At 39.9% G+C, this 17,804-nt stretch overlaps 1 protein-coding gene across 1 annotated transcript in view; it reads right to left on the reverse strand.

The window, feature by feature from the left end:
- Positions 1 to 11,441: 11,441 nt before the first annotated feature.
- Positions 11,442 to 17,804, reverse strand: part of htr4 (5-hydroxytryptamine receptor 4) — a 99,635-nt gene continuing 93,272 nt past the window's right edge. Inside the window, exons 5-6 of the mRNA XM_046030871.1 lie at positions 16,316 to 16,469; positions 11,442 to 12,041 (exon numbers count right to left, since the gene is read on the reverse strand). Coding sequence (XP_045886827.1) covers positions 11,442 to 12,041; positions 16,316 to 16,469 — 754 coding nt within the window. The remainder of the gene's footprint in view (positions 12,042 to 16,315; positions 16,470 to 17,804) is intronic.

A 17,804-nucleotide genomic window follows, 5' to 3' on the forward strand; every position in this document is an offset into this window, starting at 1 on the left:
GCTGAACAGACCAAGGGATAAAGGTTGTTGTACCCATAAAGTTCAGGGCTGCCTGTTAAAAGCTGTGGGTGGGTGAAATTATAGCACTCTTTTCTGCATCCACAACTGTTTGTCCCTGAGCAAGGCACCTCCACCTCTGCTGCTCTGTTTAAAGGTCCCATGATGAAAAACTTCTTTACTTTGATGTATTTCTTTTTGAAAACCGATGTTTGTGCAAGACATCAGACAGCGAGGGTCTTATTAGTCTTAAAGGATAGGTTCGCAGATTTTCTTAGAACAACAGTCAAGTGCCCATATGAACATAGCAACAGGTTTGTCTTGCAATAGGCGTTCTTGTTGTACATACTGGCCAATATGAGATCCTTTCCTAGACCAATTTTACTGTATGGGATGCAGGACAAATCCACAGTCCTCTCTCTGTGCAAATATACATTTCAAAGTTTATCTGAAGCTTATATGAGGCTTCAGCATCTCCACAAGAAAACACTGTTAGACACAGGGAATTTTATACTTAAAACGATATGGAATTTATTTAATTAGACTAGTAAAGCATGATATTAGTGTCAGATAAGCCTTGGAATAGAATAGCTGAGATATGACAATTTGGGGTCAATATTTTTTGCACTGTTTTGCAGTAAGCAGAAGTTTTCAAGGACGTTCAAGTATCCATTTTATGGGATCTTTAAGCCATTCTCCAGTGGGATAAAAACAGGTGGCCTAAAGCTGAAAGCATTCTATGGGACTCAAACAAAGGCAAAGTAAAAAGACATTTTCAAAGCAAAATGTTCCATAAAGAAAAGTGTTTTCAATTTGTGGGTTGTGCCTTTCACCAAACGCATGCTGGCATATCCTCCATTGTGTCCTAAATTTACAAATAATTGGGTAGAATGCAGAAAACTGACTGATTTTTTGTGACCACCATAACATGTTTTGGGTTTCTTTTATCCACAAATAGCATGTTTACTTGTAGAATACATCAACAAAAGCACAAGGTCCTGTACAATGGTACTGTATTATTATACAGCATAATGGTGGTTTTAATAACATAGCTCATGTGTTTATCTAACGCACTCTAGATTTGAGTGTGATGGTTTTAATTTCTTTATTTTTTTTACTGTGGCTGTGACTGTGATAAGGCATATAGTCTCATGACTTCAGGCAAGGTTTTGTGTCACATCGCCCACATGATAAAATTTGTATTCCAACTTTCTGCTGACTGATGGAAACGACAAATGCTTTTCCACTAATAATGCATAAAGTAATTACCATCATTATCATTTTGTGATCTTATTTATTACCTGCTGAGGTCATACAAAGAGACAACGGGCACCAATGACTCACAGATTCTACCACAAATCACTACACAATTTACTTGATTACACCAGCAAATTATTGATGCAGACACTTTTTGTCCATTCAAGAAGACCGATATCATTAATGATGAATACATCATTGCTGGTGAGCTGGACAAAGGAAGAGTGACAGTTTCCATCTGAAAATCTGAATCAGTTCGTAGAATGATCCAGTTATTAAGGCCACTTTAACAGCATCAGGCTGGGTGAATTCATCTTAAAAGCTGATGCAATTTGTGCCTGCAATTGTTGATGAATGAGTCTATTGGCTTGTGCAGAGCTCTTTTTGAAGGCTTGTGTGCGTCAAAAATACTTAATTTGCATATTGTTTAATTAATTATATAGAATCGCTGTGCTCTTAGCAGATTAAAGCTTGCATATGCAAATGCTTCAATGTAAAGTGCTTAAAATGTAGGCTCTAAAATTTTGTCTAAATGACTTTCCCATTGCGCAACAAATGAAGCTCATATGCAATGATCTAGTATAAGTGGAGATTTACATTTAATAACAACATTAATTGTCAGTGCAGGAAGTAGTGTCACATTCATACATCACAATAAAAAGTGAAGCTAGAGATGGCCATAAAAGCATTTGCATTAAAACCAGAAGGAATAGTTTAAACATGACCACAATCTTTTTCAAGTCTCTACAATGTGGTAACATTTAACTCATCAACCTCAGTAACTAACTACAATTTAACCACCAAATTATTTGGTTTCTTCCTGGTTTAAATTTGGGACTTAAATTGGAACTCCAGTGCAGTTGTAACTAATAGAAATTATGTACAAAACTATAGAAATTTTACCCAGGTTCTAAAAATGTTTTTTTTTTTGCATTACAGGTCAGGGAGGGATTGTGGTCATGTTTAAAATATAAAATTGTATGACAATCAAATAAGAAACAAACAAGAAAAAAAAACATTTTAACCAGTGAGCTCTACACAATTATAAAAAAAGAGACATTGCATTTGGTATTTGTACCTGGTAAATCCCCTTTATCTTGGAATTGCACCTCCTGGATAAATGAAGGTCAGGCATGTTAAAGACTGATTATGACCTCCAGGGGAAATGCCAAAGACCAGTTCAGTCATCATCAGGGTCAGGATCAATGCATCCTTCACACCAGAGACATTAATCCGACTGGTCTGTGTCTGCATCAACTGCTTTTATTTCTTCATGTGTCTCAGACATGTTAATCTCAGATTGCAGCTGCCTGATCTTAATTAGCGTACTTCAATCAGTCAGAATTCTAAATTTGTAACTCACACAAACTAACTGGTGTTAAGAATTATAGACCGTTTTGCTTTCCAAATGTCCTTCTCAGAAGTAAGGGGTTAAGCAATACCTTTCTACCAGTTACTGTGACTTTTGACTGATTTCATTACCATAACCATTACTAGCACTGTCACAAAAATTTTATATTTTATTTTATTTTTCTTAGGATCCTGCTTCACATTTCAAACTTGACAAAGTCCTTAATGTTCCTATATCTAACTGTCTCATAACTCTCTATACTTTGGCACCACCAGGCATCTTTATCCCAGCATAACTCCATACATTCCTGTGCGCTGCATCACTGTGTTTTTCAAACCCAAGAACATGCTAAGACTACTCTACCCGAAAGACTACACACCCAAACACAACAAAAGCAATCTAGCGTGCAGTGCCCAATGCAGTGAGGAATGCACAGACCAGCATATCTGGGAAACTAAACAACCACTACACAAACAGATGGCACAATACAGAGGAGCTAACTCCTTAGGTCAAATGCTCAAGTATCTTCAACCAAGTCCAGTTGCCCTTGATTTACTCTTCATAGCATAACTATGATCTGGATGACTGAGAATCATCACAAACATTTTATCTCCTTGTGTTTTAGCCTGCAACCAACAATCGGTTCCCTATCCCTCGGGATCATCGCCTGTACTCCTGCCAGCCTGCCCAACTCTCCGCCAGCTATGCTCTCAGCTTAGCTTAGCTTCACCTGCCTGCCACTCTGCCTTCACTCAGCCCACTACATTTAAGATGAATAGTGTTGTTTTTAAAGTGCTACATGATGCTTTTATCCAGTTCATGAAAGCTATTACATCAGTACATTGTTCTGATGCTATTACTAGGAAAATAGACAAAGGAATTAAATGGAAGATGCCATAGTCCTACCCACGCTGTTTGACATGTGATCTCTGCTCTCTAATTCTCTCTAATTAAATAGTAAAGTCTATCAGTTTTAAAGGAGGAAATTGTTAAAAATAATTTAAATGATCTCAAAACAGCAGGGCTTGTGACTAAATTCATTTCCGGCCTAACATAACTGCTAAAAGAACAATTCACAATATCCTCAGGTATTCTGCTTGAATGGTTTGGTGTGTACGAGTATTTGATGATGCAAACCAAATTTCTTGATTGGGATACTTTGTGTGTTTGAGCATCTGTTGTTTCCGGTCATTCCAGCAACAAATAAAATGTTATTAAGAAGTAACACGTTTCAGTTATTAAAAAAAGTTGGCAGCCTGCCATTGTGCAGCTACGATGCCAGGATTCTGTTGGTATTTTATAAGGCTTTAAGACTGTGTACAAGCATTGTGAGGAGTGCCATTTTATTAAAGGGAAGCAGATTTTCAACAAGCTTTTATTATTAAATGTGGGTAGTATATGCAAATGAACTATGTTCAACTTCCCTCCATGATGCCTGCACCCAGAGCTCCCCGCTCATTTGCCGCAAAGGTCAGCTCGTTGATGTGAAACGCTGACTTTAGGGCTGTTGTTTGAACTACAGATTGTGCTTTTGCATTGTTGGTATGTCCCCTCCATTGACAGCCGAATAGAGAGAGGGCCAAGGCAGAATGCAATGTTTCTATAGATATGGAAGAAACTATTCAAAATGCATACTTTTACCATCACTGAGACATGAGGACAAAAGGAAGCAGAGAAGAATCACAAATCACAATCAAGTAATAAAGTCACTATGACTGTTACTTGAAGTGCACAGTTAAATCTTCTTTGTTTGTGTATGTATAACTTTGTGTGTTTTAGCAAAAATAACTTAACCCCATACATCCTACCCTGGTGGTGTTACCAATCTACCAGTGAGTGTAACGTGACAGGCTATAAACACAGAGAAGCTGTGCAGCCTTTCCTATGGGAGATGAAAGCAGAGTAATGGACGTCTTCTGTCATATAGCTACAAACCTCTGAAGTCCAGAGGTGGCTCAGTTCACTGTGGAGTTCCTATCAATGGCTGACAAGGAGGTATAATGTCAAAATGTCTAAATGAGGGATGACCATTAAGCAGTGGATTAGACAAGTCATTGGTATGGGAGAACTGGGTTTGATTTCCAACACGACATCCACCAATGTGTCTCTGAGCAAGACTCTTAATCCCTAGTTGCTCCAGAGGTGTGCAACCTCTGTTATACAGTCCCTTCCAAAAGTATTGGAACGGTAAGACAAATTCCTTTGTTTTTGTTGTTCACTGAAGACATTTGGGTTTAAGATCAAAAGATGAGTATGAGACAGGAATTTTGCCAGGACACCGGGGAACCCCCTACTCTTTGCGAGAAGTTACCACAGTGAGTCAGGACCTCAGTTTAACGTCTCATCCGAAGGACGGCAGCTCCTACAGCATAGTGTCCCCATCACTGCACTGGGAACTTACTATTAGGACCAGAGGGAAGACTGCCCCTCTTCCAGCAGGAACTTAGTTTTCCCAGGAGGGCTCCCATTCAGGTACTGGCCAAGCCTAAAGCTGCTTAGCTTTAGTCATTCAGCGGTAGCAGGGTTTATATTGGTATGGCTGCAGGCAGAATCTATTGGTGTCCTGAGCAACAGACGTCGAATAGGTCGGCCAAGGAAAACAACAGTAGTTGATGACAGAAATATCGTGAGAGCTGTGAAGAAAACCCCCAAAACATCAGTAAGTGACATCAGCAACGACCTCCACAGTGCAGGGGTGAAGGTATCACAATCCACTGTTGGAAGAAGACTCAGAGAGGAGAAATATAGAGGCCTCACCACAAGATGTAAACCACTCATCAGCAGGAAGAATCGGAAGGCCAGATTAAAATCTTATGGACAGATGAGACCAAGATTAATCTCTAGCAAAGTGATGGAAAGGCCAAAGTGTGGAGAAAGAAAGAAACTGCTTATGATCCGAAAGCGTACAAGCTCATCTGTGAAGCATGGTGGAGGTAATGTCATGGCTTGGGCGTGCATGGCTGCTTCTGGAACAGGCTCATTAGTATTTATTGATGATGTAACTGATGACGGTCGCAGCAGAATGAATTCAGAAGTGGACAGAAACATTTTGTCTGCCAATTTACGGAGAAATGCACTGAAACTAATCGGGAGGAAGTTTATCATGCAGCAGGACAATGAGCTAAAGCACACTGCCAACAAAACAAAGGACTTCATCAGGGGGAAAAAAGTGGAAGGTTTTAGACTGGCCAAGTCAATCACCTGACCTTAACCCAATAGAGCATGCTTTTCATCTCCTCAAGAGGAGACTGAAGGGAGAAACCCCCCCAAAACAAACAAGAACTGAAAGAAGCTGCGGTAAAAGCCTGGAATAGCATCACAAATGAAGAATGCAACAGTTTGGTGATGTCGATGGGTCGCAGGCTTGAGGCAGTTATTGCAAGCAAGGGTTATGCCACCAAATATTAAATGTTATTTACTTTAAGATTATTTGTTCCTTTACTTTTGCTCACCTAAGAATGCTGTGGTTTAAAACAAACGGTGATATGACCTGAGCTGTTTAACACATCTAGATGTGAATACCAGGAAATAAAACCTGGAAGAGGCAGGGAAAATGAATGAAAAAAAAGGGTAATCCTTGCAAGAAAGAATAAAAATGCTGCTAAATTTCTGAAATGCCACTTATACAGGAATAATATTGGATTACATCTGTTTTTAGTTAAATATAGTTGGTAATTTGCCATGAAAAGATTAGGAACACAACATCTGAAAATATTACAAATTACAGGTGGTCCCCATGTATTACTATTCCTGTGTGAACAATTGTAATTTTATTTTAGAAGCACTCACTTCTGAGTAAAATAATGAGTGTATAGATGACTTCCATATGGGCAGGCTCACATTACATAATAGCTTGCTTTCAATCCCCAATAACAAGTCTCTAGAGGTGGTCCAAAAATGTCAGAGAGGGAATGAAAATGTTGCGCGTACTTTCAGCAGACTACACATGAATTGATCAGGGCTTCTGTTTTGGAATAAGCACACTCATTGACTGCTTACAATGAGTTCCAGCTCCATAATATCTCGGGATGTCAATACCATTTAGAAATGTATTTTTATTTCTGGAGCTTAACTGCAGCACTGCCTCAGTGTGCAAGAGGGTGATGTTTCATGTACTACACACTACACTAAGTGAAACCATGTAGTCTTCTTTCAAGCATTTTGTGTTATCATTTCTGCCAGATCATTTTATTTTCTCTGCTCAGAAGCAGAAATGTAGATTGATATATTGATACAGAACCTGTTGGAACCAAGTAATCTCATGTGGCAGAAGCGCATCTTTTACAACAACAACATCTGTTATTTCTGGCTTACAACAGCCATTATAAAAGAGATAATTGATATCTTTATTCAACACACCCTGTTCCAGTGATATCTTGCTGTCTAAAGTCTCCAAGGCACTGTTCCTTCTCATAAGAACTAGAGCAAGGACATTAAGTAATTGACCTTTATCAAGTGCACTGGATGAAAAGTAAGAAAAAGGACCTTTGCAAAAAAGGTGCTACTGCAGTGTGATAAGGTTACTGAAAAGGCTGCCAGCCATTATCAATGTGTATGTTATAGAGGACACAGAAATTATAGTGTAGTGAAATTGTAGTTTTAAGAGAATTTGTTTTAAACATAAGAAGTTCAAATGAAGTTCATGAACAATGATGAAATGATCTTTCTTAAGATTAAGATGAAAGTTGGACAATGTATGACATAATTGTTGTAGATTATCTTGTCTTACTCACAATCAGAAGATCTCACTAAGAGAAGAACTGCTGGAAATATTAAGACTAGGTGCGATATAACAGGCAAAGGACACTGAATTAAACTGTCACAGATATATACTAACAGTATATAGGGGGTGAGGTGCTACTTTAAGGGGCAAGTCTAAGAAATCCTAATGCCACTTTAAAAGTCTATATCTATAGAATTGCTCAAGGGAAACCACACAGCAGCAAAAGACAGTATTTGTACAGAACTGGTCTCTGCTGACCAATGTTTTTGCATGTTTTATCCAGATTACCACAAACTTGTTAATTTAATGGTAACTACTCTATAAAAAGACCTGTGGTGGAGGCACTGCTTGGGTCTAACATGAGCATGAGAATGAAGGGGAAAAAAAGGGTAAATGGGACCTCTACAAAAGTCAGGGAAGAATGTTCCCATTCATCTCTTGCTCAGGGTCAAACATACTACATGCTTGCCCATTATCAAATTGGTTCATGCCCTCTGATGCAACAGGCAAATGCTAAATCAGATTTAGTATTTAATACAGGATGGCATCTGTTCACCTAGTGTTTCAGTTGAATCTGCAGTCTAATTAACTGGCTTACTTGTCTCTAATTTGTGAATGTGACAAAATAGTTTGTGTCATTTACAGGCCACCGTAGTGCACAGAGGATAAGGAAAGAGAGATGGAGGCACATGAAACTCCTAGTGGGGTCACAGGGCACTGTAATATCCCTATGATATAGTTTAACCTTCCCAGCATAAACAAGGATTTTATGAAAAGTAAGCTGCTGAGCTACATTCATCACTACTGAATACCGATAAGATCATCCCATCCAGACATGGAGACAGAGGATAGCGAAAAAGATTAAATATGCAATTTAGACCATTATACAGTACATGTTAAACATCATTCTCTTATCGCTGTGAAACATGTGTTCTATTTTTAGAAACAGTAATACGTCAAGAGAGTACAGACCATGCATTTGAAAGTGAGGAAGGGTATTCACAGAGATGAAGTCATCTCTAACACATCTTAAAACAATTTTTTTTTTCACTACGGGCTGTTGCTACTTTATTTGTCCCTGCTGAAAATTATTTAGGAAATGTCTAAGCAGCCAGGCCGGCGTGTGGCAAAGGCGACATAGGGCGCAAAATGTCAGGGGGCGCCACAAGAGAAGGTTTTTTGCTCGGCGCAAATCAACCCTGCCCAGCTGCTGCGACACTGGCGTATGCCGTGATAGAAATTAAGTGCATGTCACGCTCTAAGTCCAGACAGTTGTAACGAGTCATGTCGTTGTGTAGAGTTTTGCAATATAAAAATCTAAAACCTGAGGCGCTGCCTTGCTCTGTTTGGGAATGTGAGCTGCAATTTACTGGAGCTGCTGAAGTTAACATGTGTGTGGATTTGTGGTGAGTGTTTACGTCACAGTGCAGTCTATGCACTGTCAAACTGTCTAAAGCGGATAATTCCAGTGGAGCAATAAGTAATGCACAGCAGAGTATAGGGCAGGTAGAATTAAAAAATATTATGTGTGCAGAAAACCTGCTCAAACACAGCTGCTATTAAAGTACAGGAATATATAACTTAAATTAAAATTATGTGAGGTGGAAAGGTGTCACATGCACATCCCCATGTAAAAGACACAAAAGGGGAGGGAAGACTGAATCATGCCTACATGTGTGCTGACTCTGCAGATTTTATAAAATTAGAAAAGTTGATCTACAGGAGGAACGTAGGCTATTTAAAAGCAATAGCCACAGAATGCCTGATTTTTCCACTGTAAATTGAGGCAGAAATTGGAGCGGAAATTTTCACCACAATGCAGGAAATTAAGTCTTCGATGCTTAAAATTTTCTGGGGAAGGACCGCCAGACCCGCCTCTTTATTTCTGTCCCCTCCACCATTGAAACTAAACCAGTGCTCTTGCATTTCAAGACATCTACCCCATAATGCAAAAAAACTGTCTCTGGATTGACACACAGTTTATGGAGGAACACATACAGGTTTGGTCTCCCAATTTAGCCTATTATGTGGAGGTGGACAAGTATGCTGATCACACTTATTCATTATTGACCATGATTACTGACTTTACTAAAATTGTGAGTTTGGCTTCTGAACGTTTAAAACAATTCCTGTGGATACTAGAGGGCGCCGCAGTTGCTTTATCCCAACTGCACCAAGTTGGAACCACACTATTGCCTTGTCTTGCGGCATTTTTCTTTGCAAATGCCGCAAGATCAGTCATTGATCTCCGACTTGACGGCGCCGTTTTTTTATTCACCACCCCTGCAGTCACCTGCAGCTCACGTTAGACTATCAAGTCGGCGAAAGTCAGCCGCCGTCATCTCGAACGCAACTATTGTCAGGGCTGGTCCTGTAACACGACTGCCAAATACAGGTTTGCTGCAAAGTTCTTGCGGCAAAACGGGGCAATTATTCTGTCTTGCAGCGACAATTAGGATCTCGTATTGTAATGGGAATTCCATGAGTACCATCTCCAAACACAGTCATGTAATTAAAGTTACTCACTGAGGGCCTCTGGTTTATCGGGTGCGGGGTCAATGTGTGTGATGCTTTACGATGTGTCCAGGGGGTCATGTCTTCTCTTGTTTTACAACATGTACCTGGCTGTACTAGGGCATGATTATCTTTACAATAGATTTAGACTGAGTGTCCTCCAGAGGACCTCTTAAAGACAACATGTTCTAGAGGTAAGATAGTACTGAGCCTGAGATTAGGATAAAAGCTGCTTTTTTTTTTACTTCCTACCTCTACTTGCCACTGCATGTGGAACCAATATCTGCACCTTATCAGGCCACATTCCCAAGCTAAGTTCTTTTTACAGGGGAGCAATAGAAAGCATCCTGAAGAACTGGCATGGGATGTGAACAACACAGGACAGGAGGGCTCTGCAGCAGGTGATTAAAACTGTTCAGAAGATCATTGCTACCCATCTCCCGAGCATCAGTGATATCGGTGAGGTGAGGTGCCTGCAGAGAGCCCAAAGGATACTAAAGGAAAGCGCCCACCCCAGCCACAGCCTGTTCACGCTGCTGCCTCTGAGAAGACATATATGAACTGCTGCCACCCCACCAGACTGCAGAGCAGCTTTTCCCCCCAAGCAGTCAGACTTCTAAACTCAAATTCAAACTCAGCACTGGTCCACTAAGTATAGTTTATTTCATTAGTTTATTTAAAATATTTTTTTATATTACTGTATATTGTCTGTTACATAGCAGAAGGGAGTTACATACTGAATTTCACTCTATAACCTGCAGTAACATGACCCATAAATCTTCATGTACCTTATCAGACCTTATCAGATTAGATCTTATAAATCCAGTAACACGGCTGCTGAATACAAGTTTGCTGGGAAATAAAGGACAATTATTGTATGTTGCTGTGGTACGTAGGATCTTCTTTAACTTGCCCATGTGGTCGCATGTGCCATCTTCCTCGCTTTCCCCCTTTATTGTCCCACACACACACACATACCTGCGTTGCATGCTTGCTGATAGTTGTATGCTATGATTGTGCTTAGACTAGATAATACTGGTTTATTGGCTGAAGTTATTGATTACTGATCGGTGCTAAATATACATGAACTCTACTGTACCTTTAAAGAGCAGTTGCCTGTGGTTATTTACAGTATGTCAGTGTTAAAACAGTGATGTGTGATGACCAGTGCTCGGATTCACCTGGCACTGTCCTCCTTATTAATGTAAAATTGCATTTAAATATTGTCATTTCTGAGAGGACAACAAGTCTTATTTTTACTATGACTGTTTTCCCAGAATGTTTTTAAAATGACAAGAATTGCACCATTATTTCACTACATAAATAGTGCACATCCACCCACCCATCCATCCATCCATTGATCCATCGTCAACACTTATCCTGTGTACAGGGTCGTGGGGTGGCTGGAGCCAATCCCAGCTGACATCGGGTAAAAGGCAGGGTACACCCTCGTCAGGTCGCTATAGATCATCACGCAGGTATATTATATTTAATAAAAGGTATATTTGCTTTCTTTATTATAGTTTTTCTGTAATTCTTAAAGGAGTACAGTTTCATGCCTGATAGCATGAAACCAAACCCAAAAATGATTTAGAGAACTTACTTCAGTACGTGTGTGGAGCCATTGATCTGCGTGGCTGTACAGGGAGTGCCGGACCCCAGGATGGACGGCCTGCGGTACCTCTTCCTCCCACAGCACAGGATGATGAGGAAGGCACGGCGGAAGGACTTGTTGAGGAAGGCGTAGAGGATGGGGTTCAGCATGGAGTTGATGTAGCCCAGCCACAGGCAGGCCGCCCACAGCTTGTCTGGCACTGTGTAGTCAATAAAGGGATCCACCACATTGGTGATGAAGAACGGCGCCCAGCAGAGGCAGAAACACCCCATAATGATGCATAGAGTCTTTGCTGCCTTAGTTTCTGTTCGCATACGGTGGTTGCGTTGATGGTCAGCAGAGTCTGTACCAGCACCGACCCCTGAAGTACCAGGCGCGTTGGTACCAGCTCCTCCCGCTCGCTGCAGCATGCTGATCTGCAGGGCATGTGCACGGGCCGTGACATAAATCCTCTGGTAGGCCAGCACCATGAGGACCAGAGGGATGTAGAAGGCCACCACAGAGCAGGTGAGGGCGTATGGCTTGTTGACCATGAAGACACAGGACGTGGAGTTGCTGCCCTCATTGTGGCGCCTCTGCTCAATCTGGTAAAAGAAGTCCCATCAGTGAGGACAGTTAGACAAGCACCTCAAGTCTAGATTCAGACACATTTCTGCTGTTGTAAATATAATTGCAATAAAACTTTTGTTAGTAGCCTGGCATTTAGAGCTGTGATTATCCCAACCATAAAAAAACTGTTATAACCACACATTGACCCTGTCAGGTTGTAATGTTCATTACAAATCAGAATACAAAACTATTCAAAGGATGGAAAATTTAGAGGACATTGCCTTCACATATCCATGCTACTAGACTCGTAGCACTAAGAACCTATAGGCTGGTTTGAGGGTAAGGCCAGAGGAATGGTCTTGTTGTTACCTAAATCAAAAGATTTTAACCTCCTTATGGTTTAGGAAACCTTGTACTCAGTGGTGCAATGGTTAGCGCTGTTGTCTCACAGCAAGAAGGTTGTGGGTTCAAACCCCGGTTGCCCCGGCATTTCTGTGGGGAATTTGCTTGTTCTGCGTGGGTTTGCTCCGGTTTCCCCCACCATCTGAAACATGTTAGATCAGTCAGTGCTGTTTGACCTGGGATGGCATTTCAATCTGGAGTTGGGTGCTGTACAGTGGCTGCCCACTGCTCCCTTTAGGGATGGGTTAAATGCAGAGGATGAATTTCGCTACATGTATGTGACAATAAAGTATGTTTACATTTATAAATCAGTCAGTGGAAAACCTTAGAAAACAGCAGAGATTTACAACAATCTTCCACAGTCGATATTGATTTCTGTTTACCATGGCGACCTTCGTTCCCCAGACTTTACCAAGTAGTTTTGATTGCCTAAAACATAACCATACCAGAACCAAAGGGCTGAAATATTGGAAAATGCTCATAGAGGTGATATTTTTCTCTATTTTACAGAGGAGATTTTGAATGAGGAGTCAGACTGATGGACTGGCCTAGTGACCGATTTGCTATTGCTAAGCCACACTGGTTGCTTTAATCAAATATGACTTTAACTTATTATAAGTGAAAACATAGTACACAGAGGAACCAGCTACTGTAATGGATTCAAAAACGTCCTTCTACATTGTCATTATCTTGTTCTTAGCTGACAGATGTAGATTAATAAAATGCGTTATTTTATGCTTTGATCAAATTTAAATTAAAATGCAATTGCGCTGAAACAGATTAGCATTAGAGTCATGCACAAATGACTCAACTCAATCATATGAACACATATCAATTTAATTAAAGGGTGGTTTAATTTTGAGGACAATACAGAGTTTGTAGGAATAAGTCCCCAAGTAATCACACGTGTTAAGCTGCTGGACAGCTCTGCCTTCCTATCCAATGTAACGCCTCACAACTCACTTAAAATCCCACGCTCTGCTCAGTTTAGTCTCCACAGTAAAAGGGGAACACAGCTCCTGAGGGAGAGGGAGGCTCTGCACGTCACCATTAATCACAGTGAAGTCCCATCCCAGTATTTCCGCTGCTATCATCTCATCTCTGTGGGAAACTATGGCTCAGGGCTACGAGATGGATAATACTGAATAATACACTCGTGTGTAAAACTGAAGTTGTTTTTATGAATGGGCTGACAAATTGAAGTGTAACATGCTCAACGTTAAGGTTACCTGCCCAGCTGCATGAGTGTATGTCAGAAACAGTAAACTGTATATTTAATTTTGAAAAAGGAGGCCAAGGTAAGGGCATTCTCTGCATATCAATCTGTTGAATAAAAAGAAACATACAAATGGGTTTGATATGAAAATACTGAAATAGCATTAAAATTATTTTTATTTAACTTCTGCCAAATAAATTAATGAAATAAGAAATAAGCTCTCAAATTGGCAGATTTATGAATATTTGCAGTAAACACCCACAGTGAGATAATATCAGAACTGTACCCATAGCTACAGTATGAGCTAACTAACTCAGTTAAGGTATTTGATCAACACATGTAGGGGTGGGTGATTATCGGATGATCTGATTAGAAGTTTTTTTTAACAGTGATTTATTTTCCACCACTGACAATCATTTTGACACATTTATATTGTCTAATGGTAAAAATAGTGGTCAATTCTAAATACGGTATTCGACAAGGCCATGAAAATGGTAGGAACCAGTGAAAATAGTGACAGTGTGTGTCTGTATTGGCACTTTGAGTTGTGGTTGTTTTGCCAGAACTGACTAGCTACTCAGAATATTCAACAGCTCTAATTGGACCCAGAGAGAGATGCTGCTACTGCACTTGTTTGTTAGAAAGACACGAAGGCAAAGATTTGTGTGTGATGTGTGTGTCACTTCCAGTGCTGCCAAACAAGAGCCAGCCAGTCCTCCTGTTAACAGTCAACTCAGAAGTAACTTTTGCTGGCGTTCAGATAAAGGCAGACAGGGGTGAGAGAGGTTAATAGTGGCAGGGGAGTCTCTCTCTCTCTCTCTCTGTCCTCAGACACTCATGCTGGCATCTGTCTTTGTCTGCATGCATGTCTCTCTCCTCTGCTTTCTGATCTACGTTGCTTTGTTCTTTTCATTAAAAGTCATCTTGTCTTTAGTAACTGACTTCCTCAAACCTTTCACTCTCAAATTTGCACAAGAATTTCCTTCACACTCAGTCAATGTTTGATACACCCAAATAACACAGTTTCCCACTTATCCCATACTGCATATATTCATGACTTTTGGCAATGTCATATCATGTATTTTTGAGCATTTGTTCCATCTTCTAAGACAGTAAATAAAGATTAGTTCATATTGCACTTTTCAAAACAAAACTTACATAGTTCTTCAAAATAAAACCACAACAATTCAGAAATGTACTCAGGGGCCTCTACCATGTAGTGCATAATAGGTACTAACTAAAATTTTAGATTGAATGCTATACTCTACTGGCAGGCAATGGAGAAGGGCCAACCCTGGAATAATGTCCTACCCTGCACTTTGTTATAAAACAGGCTGCAGCATTTTTGAACCATCTGCATCAGCTCCTTGGCTGAAGCAAGAGTATAATGAATTACAGTAATCTAGTCACGAAGAAACAAAAGCATGGATTAGTTTCTCAGCACTTTCAAATGATTAAATATGTCTGACCTTTGAAGTATTTCCTAAAAGGAAAAAGAATGATTGTTCATAAATTTCTTAATTTGAATGGAAAAATCCAGACAAGAACCACAGTGCACAGCTAGATATTACACGGTAAAGGTCACATATATTTCTGCATGGTCTTTAAAGAACTCTCAAGTCCAATAATAAAGACTTTTGGACTTCTGGACCTCTTTCTCTACATTCTACCTCAGTTATGGGGGAAGCAGTTGCTCTAACTTTTATTGCTTGTGACCCCTTCAAACAAATCAACATCTTGCAACCCCTTACCACAGGTTCTGGCTTTACTGTGGACAGAAGTTATGAGACGATGACGACTGAAGACTGATTTTTCATACTTGGTTTATCCAGTATTTAACAAGAAAAAAACAAACCTTTATTTAGAGTTATTAGGGTTTTTTTTCACCTTCCTCACTGGATTGAGTTGCAATTAAGCAACTGTGACGTGACTGAAAGCTTCAGAGACAGAACCTTATGTGAAATTACAATTTCCAAGCTTTGTCTGTAGGCCTATTGGGCTGAGTTTTAAAATTAAATTACATTTATGTCTTTTACTTTACTTTAATTCTGTTGTCATATTTGTTTTATTATGTGGGAATGTACCGCAATGATTGCACTCAATTTTGTTCTACTCTGTGCAGTGACAATAAAGGAATCTGAATCACAGGCCCACAGTCTCAGACTTCGAAAAATCCCTGTTCTAGCTTATATATTATTTGACATTGAACCTCACTGCACAAACAAGACACTCATAACACTGACTCATCCATTAAATGCTTTTCATTTTCAGATTGAAATAAAGAAACAGCTTGACTCCATATCTTGGGTGTCAGTTGTCTTGTCTTTCTGTCTCTGTGTCTGACATGTTTATATTGTTTCCATAGCAACACAGGAATTATTTCCTCCTTCTTGTAAACAATGCTTCTCAGGACTATAATTTGTTTCGCAGCACATGTGGACACTAATAGTTTTTCTATGTTTATGTAAAACATATTTTGTTGTACTTGTTTACTCATTTTCATCACTCTCTTTTTCTCCCCTCCATTTTCACTTAATAGCAGTGTAGTAGGCTACTATCATGAACTTGCATGTGTTGTGGAGAATAAAATATTTACTATATGTTCTCTACCTCCAATCAACCCAGGATCACCAGAGAATATCCCCACTCGCACACACACACACACACACACAAACACACTACAGCACTCACCAGGTGGTCGATGCCGATGCTATTCCAGCCCTGCATGATGGGCAGAAATGAGATGAAGGTGGGAATAACCCAGCAGCCACCGATCATTAGAGCCACTCGCATGGGCGTCATTTTGTTCCGATAGACCAGAGGCTGGCAGCAGATAGCGTAGTACCTGCAGACAAACGATAGAAATGGGATGACTTTCCCATACACAGAGGACAGACGGCAGATAACATAAACTGTATAACTTAATCAAATCAAGCAGCCACATCACTTTGTCAAATATAAATGACTCAAAACTAAAAGTTTCAGATAAAAGAAACTTTGTACATAAAAGATGCAGTTTAAATCCATGTTTATTTCTGGTGTTTTCTACTCTCCCTCAATCTCACTGTTTCTCTCTCTTTTCCATTTTAAATTAGCTCTTTTGGCAAGACAAGAGGGTGTCAGGTGCCAATGCATTTGCAAAAATATGCTAACCACCAATAATTAAGCAGTAGAGCATTTTCTCCCTCGCCTTCTTCTCATGTCTCTTTCTCTTCTCTGTCTTTCTCTCAATCCCTCTCTCACATCTTACTCTGCCTATTTTTGCATTTAAAGATTTAATTCCTTCATCTCTCTGTCCTTTTAACTATCTCTCTCTCTGTGCCATCGTCTCTCCCTCTTTTTTTTTATTCTACTCTTTTTCTCCTTTCTCCATTCACAGCCCTTAAACCTACACCTTTCACTACAGCTACCCTTTTTTTTTTTAAATGTCCCCATTACTATGCCTTATCTGATATCTGAAAATAAAGCACAGGGTGACAAGAAGAGAATAACTCTCATGACATTATCACAGTCCATCTGACAACAGTCCCTCTTGTTGGGACCTATATTCAGTAAATTGTTAATTGGCTCCTGCATCACAGGGGACGGGACGTTCAGTTTATCAACTGCAGCATCTCATCACTTGTGCTGCGTGACAGTTATTAGTCCCACAAGAGGCTGACAGAGAAGCTGGACACAGAATCAATCTGTCATTTGATGAATTATATGGTAAACCTTCCTTTTACAGTCACCAAATGTACCTCTTATTTACCAGGTATGCATATGATATACAGTGGGGGAAATAAGTATTTGACCCCTTGCTGATTTTGCAGGTTTGCCCACTTACAAAGAATGCAACGATCTATAATTTTAATCATATGTACATTCTAACAGTGAAAGACAGAATCCCAAAGAAAATTCCAGAAAATCACATCATATGAATTTATTAAAATTGATAACCATCTGATGAGGAAAAACAAGTATTTGACCCCCTGGACAAACAGCATGTTAATATTTTGTAGAAAAGCCATTATTGGCCAGCACAGATGTCAAACGGTTTTTATAGTTGGTGACAAGGTTTGTGCACATTTCGGCAGGGATGTTGGCCCACTCCTCCCTGCAGACAGCCTCCAAATCATTCAGGTTCCGAGGTTGTCGCCTGGCAACTCGAATTTTAAGCTCCCTCCAAAGATTTTCAATT

This window comes from Micropterus dolomieu, linkage group LG19, assembly GCF_021292245.1.
Source record: "Micropterus dolomieu isolate WLL.071019.BEF.003 ecotype Adirondacks linkage group LG19, ASM2129224v1, whole genome shotgun sequence".
NCBI classification, from domain to species: Eukaryota; Metazoa; Chordata; class Actinopteri; order Centrarchiformes; family Centrarchidae; genus Micropterus; species Micropterus dolomieu.